General features: G+C 36.3%; 1 protein-coding gene across 2 annotated transcripts in view; it reads left to right on the top strand.

Moving 5' to 3' along the window:
* Window positions 1-18,778, top strand: part of LOC145666602 (A disintegrin and metalloproteinase with thrombospondin motifs 7-like) — a 347,276-nt gene that overhangs the window by 222,324 nt on the left and 106,174 nt on the right. For both annotated transcript variants that reach the window (XM_081734010.1, XM_081734009.1), the window contains exons 7-9: window positions 4,268-4,417; window positions 8,386-8,532; window positions 12,824-12,974. In XM_081734010.1, coding sequence (XP_081590136.1) covers window positions 4,268-4,417; window positions 8,386-8,532; window positions 12,824-12,974 — 448 coding nt within the window. The remainder of the gene's footprint in view (window positions 1-4,267; window positions 4,418-8,385; window positions 8,533-12,823; window positions 12,975-18,778) is intronic.

Consider the following 18,778-nt stretch of genomic DNA (forward strand, 5'->3'; position numbering starts at 1 on the left):
TCATTCAAGGCGTAGAATGGTGTCCCGGGTCATCCTAGCCACATGGGGCTTAGAGTTGTCCTGTAACAGGAGAACCTCTTTGCGACTCAGAAGTGCTGGCTTGAGTTTTTGTTGAACACGGCTCAAGTGCTGACAGTATACAGTTACATTGATGCTTTGATCAGCTGGCAGTGATTCCTAATTCACGATGCTGCGAGTAGTCCACCAAAAACACAGGAGGGCCTTCTTCTGGTGAGTGATGGTTTCGGCTGTTTTGGAACCGGTTTATGCTAATCTATGATGAAGGCGCCGTGGAGCTTCGTACAGGACCCACTTCTCATCACATGTCAACGCCCTGTCTAAATGGCTCCTTCCTCAGACGAGACAGCAAAGAAACACAGGTGTCTGCTCGCGTCGCCTTCTGACCCGGAGTCAAATCATGTGGGACCGATCAACCCAATTTGTAGTGCTTCCCAAGTTGATGGAGGTGCTGACGAATGTTTTTTCCCGCTCAGACTAAATTGTAGCCCCATTTCCTCACATGCCTGGCCACTGTTCGTTTCAATTGCTGCCTGAGATCTTCGTTTTGTACAAGTGTTCGTCTTCTGACACGTGGTGCGTCTTCTCGTGTTTCGTCACTGTTCCTAAACTTGTTAAACCACCGCTGCACTGTCCACGTAGTCACGACACCCTCACCGAAGGCCTAGCATATCTTCCGCCCCACTGCAGCGGCGTTTGACCCCAGTTTGAACTCATATAACATACACGCCCTTATAAAGCTTTGTGGGGGTCCCATGTTCACTCTGTCCATACGCAAGTTCACGGTGCAGCTGAACTGTCACAACCAGGTAGTATTTAGTTATACCCACACCAATAATTGGCCTTCGCCCTTATCTCCATTGGCATACAACTCACAGTGTGAGGGCCAATTGAACACAGACCTCCACAACAAGGTACAGAACTTTCTTGGTTACCTTTTTAATTACCAGGAACTCTAGTGTAGATCCTATACGACAAATGGACACAGGTTGTTTTTCCCGTTTACATAAGTTTACATACGAGCATTGGTAAGTCACTGTGTTAAAAACAAAAACTATTTTTGTCAATGAATACTACAATCTTCCATTTGCCTTGTCATCGTACTCCTTTCCGATATCACCGAAGACATTGTCAAGAGTAATTTTGAGAAAGGAACGAAGGATGATAGATCGATCTTCAACAATTGCTCGTGTAACGTTCGTATGAACACATGAGAACTATGATAGTTCTTATTGAATTACCGGTAGTCCTATCAGTTACAGTGGCCCAAACGGTCTTTCTAGATTCACGTCAGGTGTGAGAACTCTCTGTCTCCGATCTGTATATCATCGATGGATCACTGAGACGTCATGACTCATGGTAGTGGCAGCTCAACCGAACGTTTACTCATCCTCTCACAGGCTCAATATAGGCTAAGACCATGCTCGAAGACACTTGGTTGAACAATAGGCATTCGCTGGAGTCGTTTTAGGATTGCAGACATATAATGTGATCACTCTTAACCACGCTCGTCTTGTTCGAGTACTAACATATGTCCTCTAGAGAGTTATACGTATTTCACTCGAATGGGGAGATGCATACGGGAGTTAAGTAAAATGCATTTCTACCAATATCTTATTTTCCTGTCGCATGCAATAAAAATTGAAGTTCGAATATGAAAGTGGATTATGGAAAGGAAGTGGGAGATTCTAAATTTGGAAGAGACTTAGTATAAAGATGCAATTAGTTTCCACAGAGTAAAATAGATTAAAAAGATTTAGACAAAGATAATAAAGGAAATGTGTCCAGTGTTTGTTGATTTAGAAAGGTTTTAACTGCTTTGCTTTGGTAATTTGGATGAAAATATTAAAGAAACTTGAAAGAAAAGATCAAAGGTTTAGAAGAAGTTTACCTATGAACCAAGTATTGAAAGTTGGAATGCAAGAAATGATATAAGATAGTGAAACGGAAGGAAGTATTTGACAAAAGTTTTATCCCCCAATACCATCATTTAATATCCCGAAGAGCAGGAAGAAGAGTTTGATTAGGTAACACGTTGATTAAAAGGAGGTAGAAGGACTAATATAATTACTCTTAGATGAAGTGGTTGTTACTGCAGAATCTAAATAAAAAATTAACATGATGTCAGACAACACAAGGAAAGGCTCTCAAAGTAATATAAGATGAAAATAAATATGAAAAAGAAGAGTAGTGATGGCTAGATGATTGAAGTTATGTTAGATGTCTAAGCAAGGCAATAGAATAAGTGCCTAAATTCAATAACCAAGCAGTAATATTAACGAATATATGAAATGTGAATTTTGAATAGAAACAATGGGGAAAATTGTGAAAAATCTTTAAGAAGATTCTGATGATTATGATACGAAGTCAATGAATGAAGAGTTACAGAAAGGACCCGAATTAAAAGTATCACATTGTACGGAGTAGAAACTGCATTACGAGAAGACAACAAAATACTCGAATTCTCGAAATTTATATTTTGAAATGAACGTAAAACTTGAAACAATGAACCAATAAGAGACATTGGGAATAATGGGTTAAAATAATATAATTGGAAGTAATGAAAAATATATTAAGACATTATCGGAGAACAACTTATATTCCGAATGACGTGTAGAAGGTTGGTAAAAGAAAAATAAAGAAGTAGAGAAAGATTAAATTAATGAATAGTATTAAAAGTATAATTCCTATGTCAAGGCGAAGAAGTTAAGAACCATATTGTATGTAAACCTAAATTTGTGACGGGTAGCCTACCGGTAATGGAAAAAAAATACGGTGAATTGTATTGGTAGAGGTAGGAGGAAGATTCCATTAGTTCACAGTTAAAGTAGATTCCCATTTCCTTATAATTTTGACGTAAATTTACTAGTTTTCTAGTCGTCCCTCCAATTTTAACATATCATAGAACCTATAATTCTGTCTGGGGCAAATTTGCAATGCTTTTATGCAAATTGTGAGGATTTCTTAAACTGGCTTAAGACGCATGATGAAAGTTGGTATCATTACCTCTGTTACTTGCCTTGAAGGCATATCTTAAGGACAAGCATTTCTCCACTGACAGTATTGTTATGGATGCTACATTTGATTGGGGAAATATTTTTTTTATAGTGAGTTAGATAATGTAGCACCAATGGGTATAGTGCTTTAAAGTGCTATGTTGAATGAACACAAAATTTCAGTTTAATTTCATGTCTTCTTCTGTATCAGAGCAGCAACTTTCCACCCGATCATTATGTATATGCGTACGATAACGGATGCAAGAAAACGTACATCGTTCCTGTTTAGCTTAATGTGGCATTTTAAACTATATATTTTATTTTTAACCTTACATGACATTATTTGACCATACTGGCTCGAAAAAATATTCGTGTATTTATACAATGCATCCAATTTTTTCTGGAGTAGGATTATCAGTCATTCATCTTTTAAACAATAATAATACTTGTTGTTGAGAAACGGGCATTAAATGTATCTTTAAAAATAAATTTTCAAAAACTCAACAAATTCTAAATAAGAACATCTGGCTGATAAGGGGTTTACCCAAAACTTTTCATTTAGTTTGTTTGGTTCAGTTTAGCGTCGCTTTCAGAACCGAGGCTATAAAAGACGTGGACCTACAGGTTAAAATAGAATCCAAACCACAATAATGCGTTCAAATTTTAATTTTCTTTAAATTCACTCCAACCTGGACATTTGTTTCCATGCTCTTGTTATATAGTATTAAATTTCTTTCTTAATCCAGTACACCAGAGAAGAGAACACAGAAACGTCGAGGACAGTCAATATTGTCAGCGCTCCTCGGTGGGACTCGAACCCATTGCGCCTTGTGACTCGAAGCCGAATGCCAGAGACTACTCGGCTATTGTCACTGGCACCTTCCGTAGGCCATCGAGAAATGCCATCAAAACTTTCTATGTAGGATGCCCAAAAGGACTTCCACTTCTTCCATGACGTTTAGCAATCCTAATTTTTATTTGTTAGCAATTACTGGAAGCACGATTTGGCTGCAATTGTTTTTATGTTTCTTAATAAATGTCTTACAACATTTTAATTTATGGGTGTATGCCATCATATTAACGATTTGAGTATATTTTCATGGGCGCGGTAGGAGATGCCTATAAACTTGATTATAGGCTACATACAGAAAATATAGTGAAACTTCTCAATTGAAAGAGATGTGTATATACATTGTATATGATATAAATACAGCTAATGATTTTTGTGACAATTTTTCTGTATTCTTGTTTAGGAAAGACATCTGTGCCCGTAAGGACAAACCTTGTAGCACTCTGGGCGTGGCCCACGTATCTGGGATGTGTCGGAAGGAACGCAGTTGTAGTGTAAATGAAGACAATGGAATTACATTGGCCCACACGATTGCACATGAATTAGGACATAAGTAAGCTAATTATCTATATTTATTACTCTGTACTCGCTCTAAATCAAGGTCTTCTGCTATTCATTTCAATTATTTCTCGTGTTTTAGATGGAGCTTTGATTATTTATATTCAATTTTGCTCCTATATATTACCTGGTTTTGACAAGGTTGAGCATAATGTATTTTGATAATGATTTCCCATCCAAGATGCCATAGATGGTCGCAGCTCCATTATGCTTAATGTGTTTCTCCTCTGTTCCTTCAGTTATCCACATTTGCATTAGGATTGTTCTGAAACATTTCTCACGACAGTAAGAAGAGACAGATTAGTAGAGTAATGCTCCTTTGGTTGCTAAAATTAGAAAAAATATGAAGAAAACATAGGCATCCCCAGAGGCCTTGCGCTTTTCGTAAACGTAGTTTCAGGTTCATTGCCCGATGGGAGGACAAGCAATAAAAAAAGCATAAAATACAGGATGGTTACAAATTATTAGATCATTTCAGAAGCCTATATTTTCACTAATGTTGAAGAGAAACATATGACCTTAGAGTCATTGGAAAAAGAGAGAGATTTGGAGTTTTATTTTGACTGCAAGTGCTCTCGATGTAAGCCTTATGTGTAAAACGACTGACCTATTCTTGCCAAAGAATATCATGCATGTTTAGTGTGATGTTTTCAATGACTATGGTAATGCGTTTTTTCAATTCTAACAGAGTACCTGGACGTAGAGGAATGTAAAGATTGTCCTTCAGAAAACTTAACAAGAGGAAATTACGCACTATGAGGTCTGGTAAATGTGGTGGCCATATGCCGAATATGGTATCTGCGGCCGTTATATGGCAAAATACCAATTCATCTTCCAAGCAGGTGTCAATTTAGGACCTTTGGACATTTGTATGGCAAAGTGGAGATCTCGGACTTGTTGGAAAATGAATCAATATTTCACTTTTTCTGTGAGCTGTGGCATTAACCAATATTTCAACATGTAAGGTTCCCGTGGTGATGTTCTCGGCAAATAAAAAGCCAATTACACGTATTTTAGAAACGCCACAAAACACGGTTACTTCGGGGTAGACACGTTCTACTTCAATGACAGCGCTGTGATTCTCCGAGAAACAACTTAACATGAAAACTTTAAAAGTCTTGAGCATAATATTAGGTGGTATCTGCCGTGTTATACGTTTAGCTCACATCAAGTACAACTAATCAGAATAAACTTATAACCAGTCTCTTTCCAATGACACCAAGATCATGTATTTCTGTTTAGTTTCGTGAAAATGTAACCTTCTAAATGCGTCCAATAATTTGTGACCACCCTGTATAATTCAGTCTGTCCTCGATTTTTGTCTGTTTGTTGAAGTTTAGCGTCCCTTTTGAGCAACAAGTCTATATGAGACTTAGACCTACAGTTTAAGGTACAATCTGAATCACCCTAATGTGTTCAAGTTTCAATGCCTTCTCACTAGGAATCGATCCCGGGACCACATGCATCAAAGGCGCGCGTGCTATCCACTTTTTAAAAGTTCACTTCAGCTGGGACCTTTAATTCTGATCTAATTGATCTAATTCAATTTTCTACTTCAGGACCGACTTCTGGGGAGGGGAGGGAGCGGTGGGTTGGCATACTGCAACTTAGAGCTACTTTTAACTCTGGGATGGGTTTTATTTATATATATAAAATAAGAAAGTTTCCTCTTCTGGGGGTAGCGATCGCGCAGATCGTATCCCCCCTGGATCCGCCACTAAATCCAATACTTCAGGGAGATAAACACAGAAATTTCGAGGACATTAAATCTTCATAGGGACTCAAACCCCATATGTGTTTCTTGATCATGAACACCCCAGTACTCGACTACACTACACTGGCAGTCACTATGTCAGAGAGAGGATAATTCCTGCAAATTATAATAGTTTCAGATTCATATCTTTTATAATTTAGTAGTTCTAAAATTTAATGAAAGTGCCTGCAGTATAGCAATCCGTCTTGTTGAGGGAATAACTGACTTGCAAAGTATGTAGAATTGAGTTGGAGAGCAATCAGACATAGTGTTTTGGCGAAATTGCTGTTCCTTTTGCCATAAGATTATCTAGAAGATAGAAACTGTGTTAGTCAAATTAAGTAGAAATTTGAAAAGATACATAGTTACAGCCTGATGTCAAAATAATAAATATCTTGTGAGGGAAAGTTAAGCAGGTTCATTTATCCAAAACGTAAGATATTGACCTAAGTGATTCTAGATATTGTTTACGTATTTCTGATAGTAAAAATATTAGAATTAATTACAAAGATTGCCCAAAAATGGATGTGTTCCGATTTGCTTAGTACAAATTCAGGGGAACGGAGAGTTTCTTCTTAACTTATTAATAGAACTGGGTTAGCATCGCCACTAACATGTCAACATGTTTGATGAATAATAAAACAAATAATGAACAGTATTAGTAAATGGCGAACAGAAGGGTAAAACAAACTTTTAAAAAATGCGAAGAACAAAACAACTACTCAAAGTAGTGAAGAACAAGTATTATGTGTAGAAGTATCTTGTACACAAAATTTGTAATAGTCAGCATTTTAAACTTTGGTTCACTTCATGCGAATGTATATAAGGTGTATATAAATCAACACTGACTTGGGAGATGATTCCTCATATGAAAACGTGAAAATTACTACTGAAGAACGTGTGAATCATTCGGAACTCTTTTTGCCTGCCAAAAATTAGGATGAACGGTGAAATATAGGGTCGTAACTCGAAACAAAATGCCGGATCAAGGTCGGGTAAAAGAAGGTATTGATTATTTTGAGCCCAGATTCTATTAATATACCAGTGGATGGGATTTAGGAGTTAGATTACTGGGCTTTCGGCATCTATGGCTATTTAGAACGTCACGTACGAGGGATGACGTCCCTCGGCGAGCACACTATCCGGGAAAAGGGAAGGAAAAAAGCGGCCTGGGACCTATAAGTTAGGAACCACGTACCAGCCCGGCATTTGTCTGGTGTGAATGAGTAAAACCCAGGAAAACGTCATTCCGAATGGCTGGCCTGAGAAAGCTTTTTACACCTTTTCGACCGAGTGCCCCCACCGGGAATCGATCCAGTGGTTGGGGAACAAGGGCGGCGACGTTCATCAAAGTAGGCCTATAGGAAACAATTTATGAGGTCTTCTAGAATCAAAAGATGATAAATCAGGAGCTGATGGGAGTTCACACCTTTGTGGTGTTCCCAGTCTCAACAAGTAAACTGTCATTCCAGATTGAGTCATTCGTTTCACTTCGGGGAGAGGGGTTCATGCTTCTTGTTTTCTGTCTGGTCGTTATGTACTGCAAATGCGTTTATCCTGATTTTTGTTCCGTTATTGTGTTTAAGTCTGTCCAGATCAGATCAGCGCACACAGAATCTGGATCCCTGTGTTCTCTTTATACAAATCCTTGCACCGTGTCTCTACCACTCTGCTTTTATCAATCAGGCATTACTTTCTCCAAAATTACTTTCTGCTTCTTGTCGCATTTCTTATTTGTCGGCAATACGATTCACATGTTACTTTACAACATTTATGACAGCCCATAACTCAGTTACTACAACGTATTTCACTACGAGTCGCATGGAGTTTTTTCATTGTATTCATATGGAGAATCATTTCCCAAACGTTGTAACATGTATTCTGTTTACATCCTGTAGATATAATTTATATGGCACAGAAATAAGGGAAAACATTAAACAGCGACAATGTAAAAGAATGCTTACAAGCAGAGGCGTCATTTAAGGGAGTGAGTAATTGCCTCTGCTTGTAAATACATTGTAGCTGTTTAATGCTTTTAATTATTTCTGGATTACACATGAATAGTTTGGTGTCTCCTTTAACGCTTTAACTTTTTAAGAGTATAGTCTTAATTTTTATTTTTTTATTTACTCTGCTTAATTATCCTAAACTAACTGCAAAGTGAATAACACATATAAGAAACGTGTTTCAATTAGCTTTTTATGTGGCAGCTTTGGTATGTACCATGACACAGAGAAGAGTGGTTGTAACCGACGTGAAGGGAGTACGCTTCATGTTATGACGCCAAGCTTCGAGGCAGATACAGTGGCTGTTGCGTGGTCTAATTGCAGTCGACGAGCCATCACTAATTTTCTAGAGTAAGTAACAAGAAGTTTAATTTCCTTCATCTGTAGTGCGTTTTATAGTAAGTGAATTCCGATTTATTCAGAATTATCTCAAATATTCTTTTAGTTTTCCATATGTTATTGATAAAAATACATATATTTGATTTTTTAAAGTACAGAGTAACATAAACAATTATAAACTAGAGATCGAGATTGATAGATTTCTAAATTAATGAATTCTGTAATTTATTGTCGGAGGGAGTTATCTTGCAAACACTTCCTTAAACCTCCTATCTCAAAGTAAATGCATGGATTTTAATTGTAAAAATTTATTTTTTTCTTTCCTTCACTTTATAATTTAATCTATCTTCTGACTTACATACATCAAAGGTTGATGGAAACATTCTCTTTCAATTATCATCTAATTCAGGGGTTAAAGTACGTAGGAACGCAGGGGAACGCCGTCTCCCATCTCCAAAAAATATGTACGGCGTCCTCCTAGTTAATAAAAAAATACAATGAGCAAAGATAGGCAGGCATGACGTATGCCGCTACCTACTATCCCCACCTTTTCAGATCCACTTTTACCCCTGATCTAATAACATACTAAATTATTATTCCATATAAACATTGAGAGTTATTAAAGATCGGTCATTATTTTTATAGCTACTAATGCAGAGAACGTACGAAATTTATATAGCTTGCTCGTATGTATACTCATGTCCAAAATTATTGTTGCATGTCTATAAATAGGTTTTTGTAGGAATAAAATTTGATAACGAATTCGCCCAGTGTTTCTTATAATGTTAGTATGTGTATAATGGGCAAAGACATGTATGTGGCAAATTTGATGTCAAAAGAACAGTAAATAAGAACAATAAAACGAAAATAAAACTTTCTTGTCCATTTAGCAACATTTTGTTTTACTCACTCTAATTTTCGTATTTATAATTCTTTTCCTATTTAACTTACTACAAATGTACATTTCCTGATTATACACTTAGTATCAGTATTAAAAGTATCCTGCAAAATCATTATCAAATTATATTCTTACAAGAAGACAGTTATAGATACGCGACAATCATTTTGGACATGAGTGTACCGAAGCACAGTGGTTCCCAGCCCGTGTGTCGCGAAATTTTAGAATAGAATGTACATACCATTCAACGCCTTCAGGGGTATCAACAATAGACAGTACTGCATAGAGTCACTACATAGAGTCACATATATCAATTTCATCATGTTTATGACATACTTTGTTATGGACAGAACATATTCTCCAGATTGGTGACTTCAGCATTGTAGAAATTTATAGAAATTTATTGTCTTACACTACTGTAATTTGTATCATTATTAATAAAAATGTCGTAAGTGTATCTCCATGTCGGACATTTAGTAAACCAAGTCGTCAATCGAAAATGAAAGGAACCAATGCCATAGAACACGGAGAAAATATCGTATTGGTGTACGTAAAAACATAGGTTACATGCTTAAATCCTGTAGTTTTTTTGGACTTAAAATACGATTATATATAACATTCTGCTGCAAACGTATAACTAAAAACGTGTGATTTATAATGTTGTCCGTTTAAGTGTTTTATTTATACGTACTTTCCGTATGACTTTATATAGGCAGTAAGGATTCCATATGCAGATGGATGTGTATAACATGCAGCGGCCGTATGTAACACACGTACACGTATAGGTCTATAATATACGGAAGACTGTTAAATGTCAGACGTCCTGCAGCTGAATGATTAACATATAAACGGGAAAAAAGCACTACGTATGTAGCATATGGATAATGTATGTTCTGTACTGATTTTCGTAATAACACGTGGATTCCGTATATTTGTACAATCAGCGGCAAAAAACCTGCAACATAATCATGTAAGTTTATTCTGAAATGACGAAGTCTTTTGCTCCAAAGTAAGTGTTCACGGGAGGACGCCGAGGTTTATCCTGGCGTGATTCGTGCCACTTAGACGTTATGTTGATTCCCTGTGGTGTTAGGCGTAGTATCACAATAAACTTACATTCTCATGTTGCAGGTTTTTTGCCGCGGATTGTACAATATACCGCTGTCCGGATAAAGGACTTTTATTTATTTATTTATTTATTTATTTATTTATCAACTCAACAAGAATATGCCCAATTAGAGTGTTAAAATATTATAATTCATTTTACAAGTTTTTTTTTTAGTGCTTTACAGGACATTGTACATATGTCAATTTCATCATGTTTATGACATAATTTGTTATAGACAGAACATATTCTCCAGATCGGTGACTTCAGCATAATGTTGGTCCTAGCCTTTTAGCAATAAAAGAGACCTGTATTATTAGTTCTAGTTCTAACTGAAGGAACATGGCAGTATAAAGTTTCAATAATCGAATTCACTTTGAACTGTTGTTTGGAGGAATACTAGATCAGCAATATTACGCCTCTGTTCTAATGAGCAAATATTAAAATTGTCTATCAGTGTACTATGATTTCCAAGTAAAGGGATGAATTCCAGTTATTTTGTATATTAAATACCTTAGAAATTTTGATTGAACTCTTTCAATTTGTTGTCGATATTTTTGTTGTGAAGGTTTCTAAATCACTACAGCATATTCCAACTTGGTGCGTACATATGAATAATACAATTTCAAAAGTGTTTGAATATTTTTGAAATCTTTACCACTTCTGTTTATGGATCCTAAGAATGTAGGCGCATCGTGAGTAACATTTTCGATGTGTTTAATGGACGTTAATTTAGGGTCAAATGTAACACCTAGATCTTTAACTGTATTAGGTCTCCTTAGAAGTATTAGTAACTTATTATCATATTGAAGGGTACTTTTGTTTCTACTGAATGATAATACGTTCATCTGTCTATATTTGCTCCAAGTTTATTAACTGAACATCACTTTGCAATATTCTCTAAGTCGTGTTGTAAATCAAGACAGACATGTAAATATTTTATCTTGGCGTATATTTTGAGATCATCAGTGAAAATAATTTTTCACTGTTGTGTAGGGTGTATATGATCTGGAAGATCTTTGATAAATAATAGAAATAGTAAAGGTATGGGTTGGAGCCTTGTGGAACTCCTGATAATACAAAATACTCGTCTGATTTAAATTGTTTATAAACAACTGTGTGCTTACTTTCACTCAGATATTATTTAAAAAATTGGTGAGGGCTGAAGAAAAATTATAATGATTTAATTTGTTTAACATGAATTTATGACTTATTCTGTCAAATGCTTTCTCAAAATCAATATATATTACGTCAACTTGGCATCCTTCATCTAACGAGTTAGTTATAAAGTCAGTGACTTGCTAGATTAGTTGTTGTTGATTTGTGAGTAACAAAGCCATGTTGATAGACTGAAATTGCTTGTTTAACATGATCAACAATCCATTTATATAATATCTGTTCAAATATTTTCGCAAAAGTACATAAAATTGATATGGGTCTAAAATTAATAATTTCACATTTATTATTAGATTTAGGTATCGGGCAGACCAACGAGGATTTCCATTTATCAGGTATACATATACTTATTAATTTAACAAAAACACCTCATAAAAAGTGCTACTTACCAGATTAATATGGCGTTACACCGCCTTCTGCCCTCAGTACAGCTCTGGTCGACGTGGAGTAGTGTAATAGAGATCGTGAATAGTAGCAAGTGGAATATTACAACATTCTGCATGGAATATAACACTGAGTTTCGTAAGGCAAGATAGAGGCAGAAATGTGCGACAGATTCTTGCCTCTAAAACAAACCACAGACGTTCAATTATATTTAGGTCCGAGGATTGGGATGGCCAGAGGAGTGTTCAACTTTATCCCAATGTTTCTCAAACCACACCGCAATAGCTTCACTATGTAAATGGGCACATTATTATCCCAGAATGTAGCGTGATTGCCGGAACTTTCTGGGTCATGGAATGCACAAGATTTCCTAAAATGGCTACATAATCATGTGCAGTGATACGATCAATAAATGTCAATATATGACCACCGGAAACCACACTACTGCGGTCCGTAGCATTAAAGAGCCGCTTTCATTTTCTCTGATTGGGCGGAGACACTATGGATCATAGGCTTCTTCGGGCGTCCGTCACACATAAACATGGCTCATGCATTGAAACAAGGTGAACAATGACTCCCCAACCATATAACATATTGAAAATATTAGGTATTGTTTTAACTCATGAGCCTTTGCATGACATTTACTAACAACATCTGCATAGCATATACCAACGAACACAATTATTTGTATGCATAACAATCAAAGATATTTAAGTAATCTTGTTTTTTAATTATTCTAGTGAAGAACTTGGTCAATGTTTGGATGACGAGCCTGCCGATCATGAGTATAATTATCCACATTTGCCACCTGGAGCTATGTACGATGCAGAGTATCAATGTCGCCTGCAGTTTGGAGTACCATCTTCTACAGTGTGTGCGCCAGCAGAAGAAGTAAGTGTTATCTCACTACTTTATGCCAGAATAAGTATCTTTCACAAGCTTTTAAATGAATGTTAGTAGCTATATAAATATTATTTACTTTTATACAACTGTGACTAATACATACTGTGAATATATTGGTGGTAGGTGTTACTACTGGTTGACGGCCAGGTCAGTGAAGCCAGAGCTATGTCTGTCATCATTTGTAAAGTCGTGTGCTTGTTCAGACATTTTGTAGAAGTATGATATAGCGCAGTCCTATTTCGGATGAAATAGAGCAACGTACGAACTTTAAATTCTGCTTCAAACTTAGGAAAACCACAAGGGAATGTCACGATATAGTACGCCAGATGTATACAAACATACTTTATCGGGAAAGTATAGTTCTAGTAGTAAAAGCGCTTTCGTGACCGTCAGAATAGCGTAAAAGACGTATACAGCCAAGTAAACTGGTGACATACAGCGATGAAAACATAGAGAAAATTTGTCAAGTCTCGACTGAAGTTCATCAACTGACGATTCAAATGTTGGCGCAGACCTCATAAGGGACATATGAAAATCATTATGCGATTCTAACCTAGAAGTTGTGTAAGCGTAAACTTCGTGCGCACTTAGTGTCTTGCGCCTTTATTTCTGATCAGAAACAAGACAAATTGTAGTCATGTGGAGACTTTATCAACAAGGTACATATTAATACCTTCTTTCTTGAACACATCGTTACGATCGATGAGTCGTGGTGTCTGAATTACGATCCAGAGTAAAAAAGCATGGTGTGGCGCAGATCAGGATCACTAAAGCCAAAAAGGTTAGGTGCAAGAAATTGCGCCTCAAGACAATGTTGATTACTGTATTTGATGCTGGAGGAATCGTTCAAAGCGAATGCATGCTAGGAAACACGACATTGCATGTGGCTACCTATGTAAACATCTTGGATCTCCTCCTGAAGAGGGTCAGACTTGTGAGTCCCTAGTATGCCGAAAATCGATCCTGGTGTCTGCTGCATGATAATACGTACCCCCATTCCACTATAATCGTGTAACAGTTCCTGACATGTAAGGGAATTATTGTGCTTCATCATCACCCTACTCCCCAGATCTGCCCTTGCCGACTATTTCAGTTTCTCTTGCTTGAAAAAACACTTAATAAGATAACAGTTTTCGGATATTGGACAGCCAACACAATGTGATCGCTGCTAAGCTCAACCGCATCTTACAGACTGCCTTTGCCCAAACTACGCGAGACCTTTACACCGTTCTAGGAAGTCTGTAACATGGGAGGATATTATTTTGAGTGCCAATGACATATACGTCTTTCCTGAAAATAAATAATCACAAAAATCATTCAGCGTATTTATTGATCACAAGTTGTGTTGCATTATGTGGATTTGTTCCTACTCAGAGTTGCAACTACGCAACAAAAAAATGATAGTATTGGATTAACACACCTAAATTTTAACATAAGCCAGTGGTCTCAGTCGCAGCAGTCTACCACTGAACATCAAGATTATGGAGTGGAGTTAACATAGGCGTGATGTTAAGGATTTCACACAGAGATGTTGAGCGGTGAGAAAATAAAACTGCGATGATATTTACAAAACTAGCTGAATGAACGAGGGGACGTGGAAATAGGGACAGCGCAATGTTGATCTTTCTATATACACCATGTGTTATTGATAACAAAGTAAACCAAACCATAGATATACTAATATTAATAACTATGTTATTCGTCAATAGTCAAAGGAAACTTCTGTTTACTAAAAGCAATCGCTTAGAACATTTACCACAGCCACCTCAAAATCCTATACCAGATAGCTACACCTATATTTCTACTGTAATTTCCAGCGTGGACATCGTCCTTCAAAAGTATGATAAAAATCTAATAACTACTATAGAGAATTTATTGTAGTTTTTATTTATTGCTATGAGCAAAGATTTACGCGGTATATTTGACATTTATAGTAAGTAACGAATAGTTTTATGGCCTAATGCATTATCTGACATTTGTATGAGTAGAAGTGTTGACACCTGTTGTTCCTAATTCACCGTTTTCCTCCTCGTCACAGACTTTCTCGTATATTTCATTTCTCGTAACTGCTTATAAATAATTTATATCACACTTTATTATCCCTTATAAGAAATATGTTCTTTAATAAGCAAGAAAACATTTATGTAAAAGTATGTTTGTCAACTGTACTGTGCGACCAAGCCCTGGCTCCTTTTTCCTGAGGTCGCTAGTATAGCATGTTTATATGGTAGCACATGGTGATTTTACAGAGTTGCCAATGGCTTAAAGCATTAGCAAACTAAACGTCTGGAGACAAAATCAGAAAGTAATCGAGAGGGAGAGGCAGTTTCAATAGCAGATAATACATGTTAGTGCTCAGTATCTTATCTTTCTTAAACGATAGGCATACAAACAACAGGAACAATGATTATTTCAGAAATAATAAAAACTTGTGCTTTCTTCTAATATTAAACAAGACGGCATGATCATTTTAAAATAATTTATTAATTACCTATTATTATAATTAATAATAATATTTAATAGTTATGATGCATTTGTTGTGTCAGTGGCGTCACAAGCGGTTGATGATGACCTAGGGCCTCACGCTTTTAGAGGCCTTACAAAGCCAAAGAACCTAAATACAATTTGGCACTGATTATATAAGGATACATCCTTGGCCGTCAGCAAATACAAACAAATGTAATACAATTATGAATTCGGATTTGTTTACATAAAGCATTACATAGTGGTGGCTTGAAACAAATTTATCATCTATTCTTGTAATATTAGGCCACTAACATAGGCGACAGGCAGTGAGCTTACTTTAATATTGCAATAATGAAAGCAAACGAACCTTTCATTTGTTTAGCACTAATAACATCGTTCAGATTAATTGATTTTGATAATTTATTATTTATATTATTATTATTGTTAGTAGTAGTAGTAGTAATAGTAATAGTAATAGTAATAGTAATAGTAGTAGTAGTAATAGTAGTAGTATTAGCTATTTGAAAAAAAACGGAGGTGTTACAAATTTTTCTTGCCCAGGGGTCCGTGAATATTTCTCGTTAAGGTCATCGTACGAATTTACTACAGTACTAGCTGTATGTTGCCATACTAAATTTGAATTAATTTCTTTATAATAATCAGAGTTCGAAGAATGCTTCTGTCCAACGCAAGTGTAATGTTATACTGCAGTGTATCATTTCTGTAAACCTCTCAGATTTTAATATGATTTGAGTCCCGATTGATTTTGTTTTTCTTTCTGGTTCTTTACCGGAAACAAAGGAAATATCTGGGGTAGATAAGACATGAAGCAGAGGTTAAAAGGGATGTTCAGGTGGTGAGGTTAATGCATGCACCCCGCAGACTTCGGTGAACTAGAAATATCTGACAACTCCTTGTCATAGTTTTCGAAGAAATATTCGAAATTCCAGTACGATCAATTGGTTCGTACAATTGTCATACTAGTGACATAATGTGAAACTACACACGTGATTAAACGGAACGGGTCGTGTGATCTTATTGAACTCTGCGTAGATATCTCATTTTCATTAATGTCCGTAATTGGTATCGAGTTGTGTTTTGTGTACTCGGTATGTGTACTTGATAGAACATATAAAAGCTAGCATTTAGCATTCTGGTTTCAAAATCGCTGAAATCTCGGGTCCAAGTCCTAGTTTCGTCTATTAGTAGTAAGAACTATTGCTCCCCGAGCTACGGATTAAATCAATGTTACTGGCGAAAAGTCCAATTGTCCAATTGTACATCAATTACAAGTTACCCGACTAAATTTATCAAGTTCCCTTTAAATACAGTATTAAATAATATTGCACAACATTATTAAATAAATAATGTACTGAATAATATTCCAAAGTTCTCGTACATTTCACACGGCATTCGATCAAACGAAAATGCGTGGATGGTATTTTACTTGGGACGCAAATTATTGAAACATATCCTGTAGTTGATAACTGTTGGGAAGGAATGTTTTTATGTTAGTTTCACTTGTGGCCACGACCCGCTCACCGCTCTGTCGACCTATATATGTGAAACACATGCAAACGGTGTGTTACTAAAATGACTCTTCATCATGTAAGGTGGTTGATTAAACAGCTACTATTTTAACACTTTACTCCAAAGTGCAAGGGAAATGAAGTAACACCAGGCTTGTGTCAAAATTTAACACAATTCCAGTAACACAAACCCACTGTGTTGAATTGACCTAACCACATTGTACTATGTACAGCCTTCGGGACACCACGATTCTGGCACTCGTTTCGCTAGTCCAAGCATTTTGAGCTTAGTTTTCAGTTTATAATACTCTCTAATTTCTTTAATTAACCGTATTGAGTACCGTTTTAAAGTAACATGTTTTTATTCTTACTCATTTATTCATATAGGAGAACATTTTTTTTTTCTTTGAAGGCATTTTGGTATTATTGACAGGCCACTTGCTGCAACTGAGAAGCTTCCATGCTTCACAGTCTTCCGTTAACCTCTTCTTCTTCCCGTACAATTTTTCTGCTTTGATATGGTCCGTCAATTGTAGTCTCTTTCCCTCCTTCCTCTCTTTCCCGTCATAATACCCACTATCACGTCCATCATGATAGAGTTCCACGGTGGGGATTATAATAAGTTTTATAATATGATGGACATATCTTGAAATCCCTTATTGTTAGAGATATGAAAGTTAGCATTAGGCTTTTAATTAATCTCTATACAGTATACAAAAGAAGTCCTGACTGACGAACTGGTTGATCAACGCTGAGACAAAACAGCTAAAGCTAGAAACTCGAAACTTGATAGGACATATTATTTAAGATAATTCTTGTTTCGCAGAATACTTTACCAGTGCGCAACGTCACCAAGTTTATACATTCCTGTTTCGCAGAATCGCATGAAAAGTTTTGGTAGCATCTCAATATTAGAAATATTTGGTGAAAGGAACAAAACACCAAAATAAATCGAAAGAGGCGTGTCTTGCCATAGAACCTTGCCATACAAGTGCAACCGCGATACTGCAACAAGAATAAATTCTAAACACACATACATAAATAAAAAAAATCATTTGCATTAAACAATAATGCCATTAACCTTAATAAATTTAGTAAACAAGTGCGACTCTTAATATCACTTCGTCTTCATTAGATTGTAATTTCGACTGTCCAAATGAATGCACGAGATACTGCATTAAAGTTCAGAACAAGGCTAACCTCGCCACACTAAACCTACTCTTAAGAACCCGAGTACGGCTGTCTCCACAATCTTCTCTGCAACGTTAAGTTGCCTGCTTCCAGCAGCCGCATTCTCGGACTGTTCTTGCTTCATAAGTAGAATGAATCTGTATACATAGGAATGATTTATGCCTATTTCCTATTAAACTTGAAATGATAAACCTCGATATTGTTCTTGCTTTTTTCGCTGTTGTTATCGAATTTATTTGTTATTGTCGAGAAATATTAATAAAAATATAATTAGTACAACGTAAGAAGTCAAATAACAATCCAATAAAGATCTAAATTTTCAAATATTGCTGTACTTACGGGTGTAAGTTTGCATTCAGTTCGTGAACATGGGTGTCCACCAAGTAGTCCAGGAAAACCTACCTCCTGGATGTCGGGTGTACCGTCTTGTATACATGGAAATGCATCAGAAATGTCTTCAATAGGAGCGAGTGGAAGTGCATATGCTCTCCTAATCTATTTCCTCATACCATTACCAACCCTGTAAAGTGGAGCCAACCTAATAACTTGTATCTTTTTCCATATATATTGGTTAAAATGAAACAAACAAATGCGAATGTCGCTTGC

This window comes from Thermobia domestica, chromosome 12 (genome assembly GCF_964235325.1).
Source record: "Thermobia domestica chromosome 12, izTheDome1.hap1.1, whole genome shotgun sequence".
In the NCBI taxonomy this organism is placed as follows: Eukaryota; Metazoa; Arthropoda; class Insecta; order Zygentoma; family Lepismatidae; genus Thermobia; species Thermobia domestica.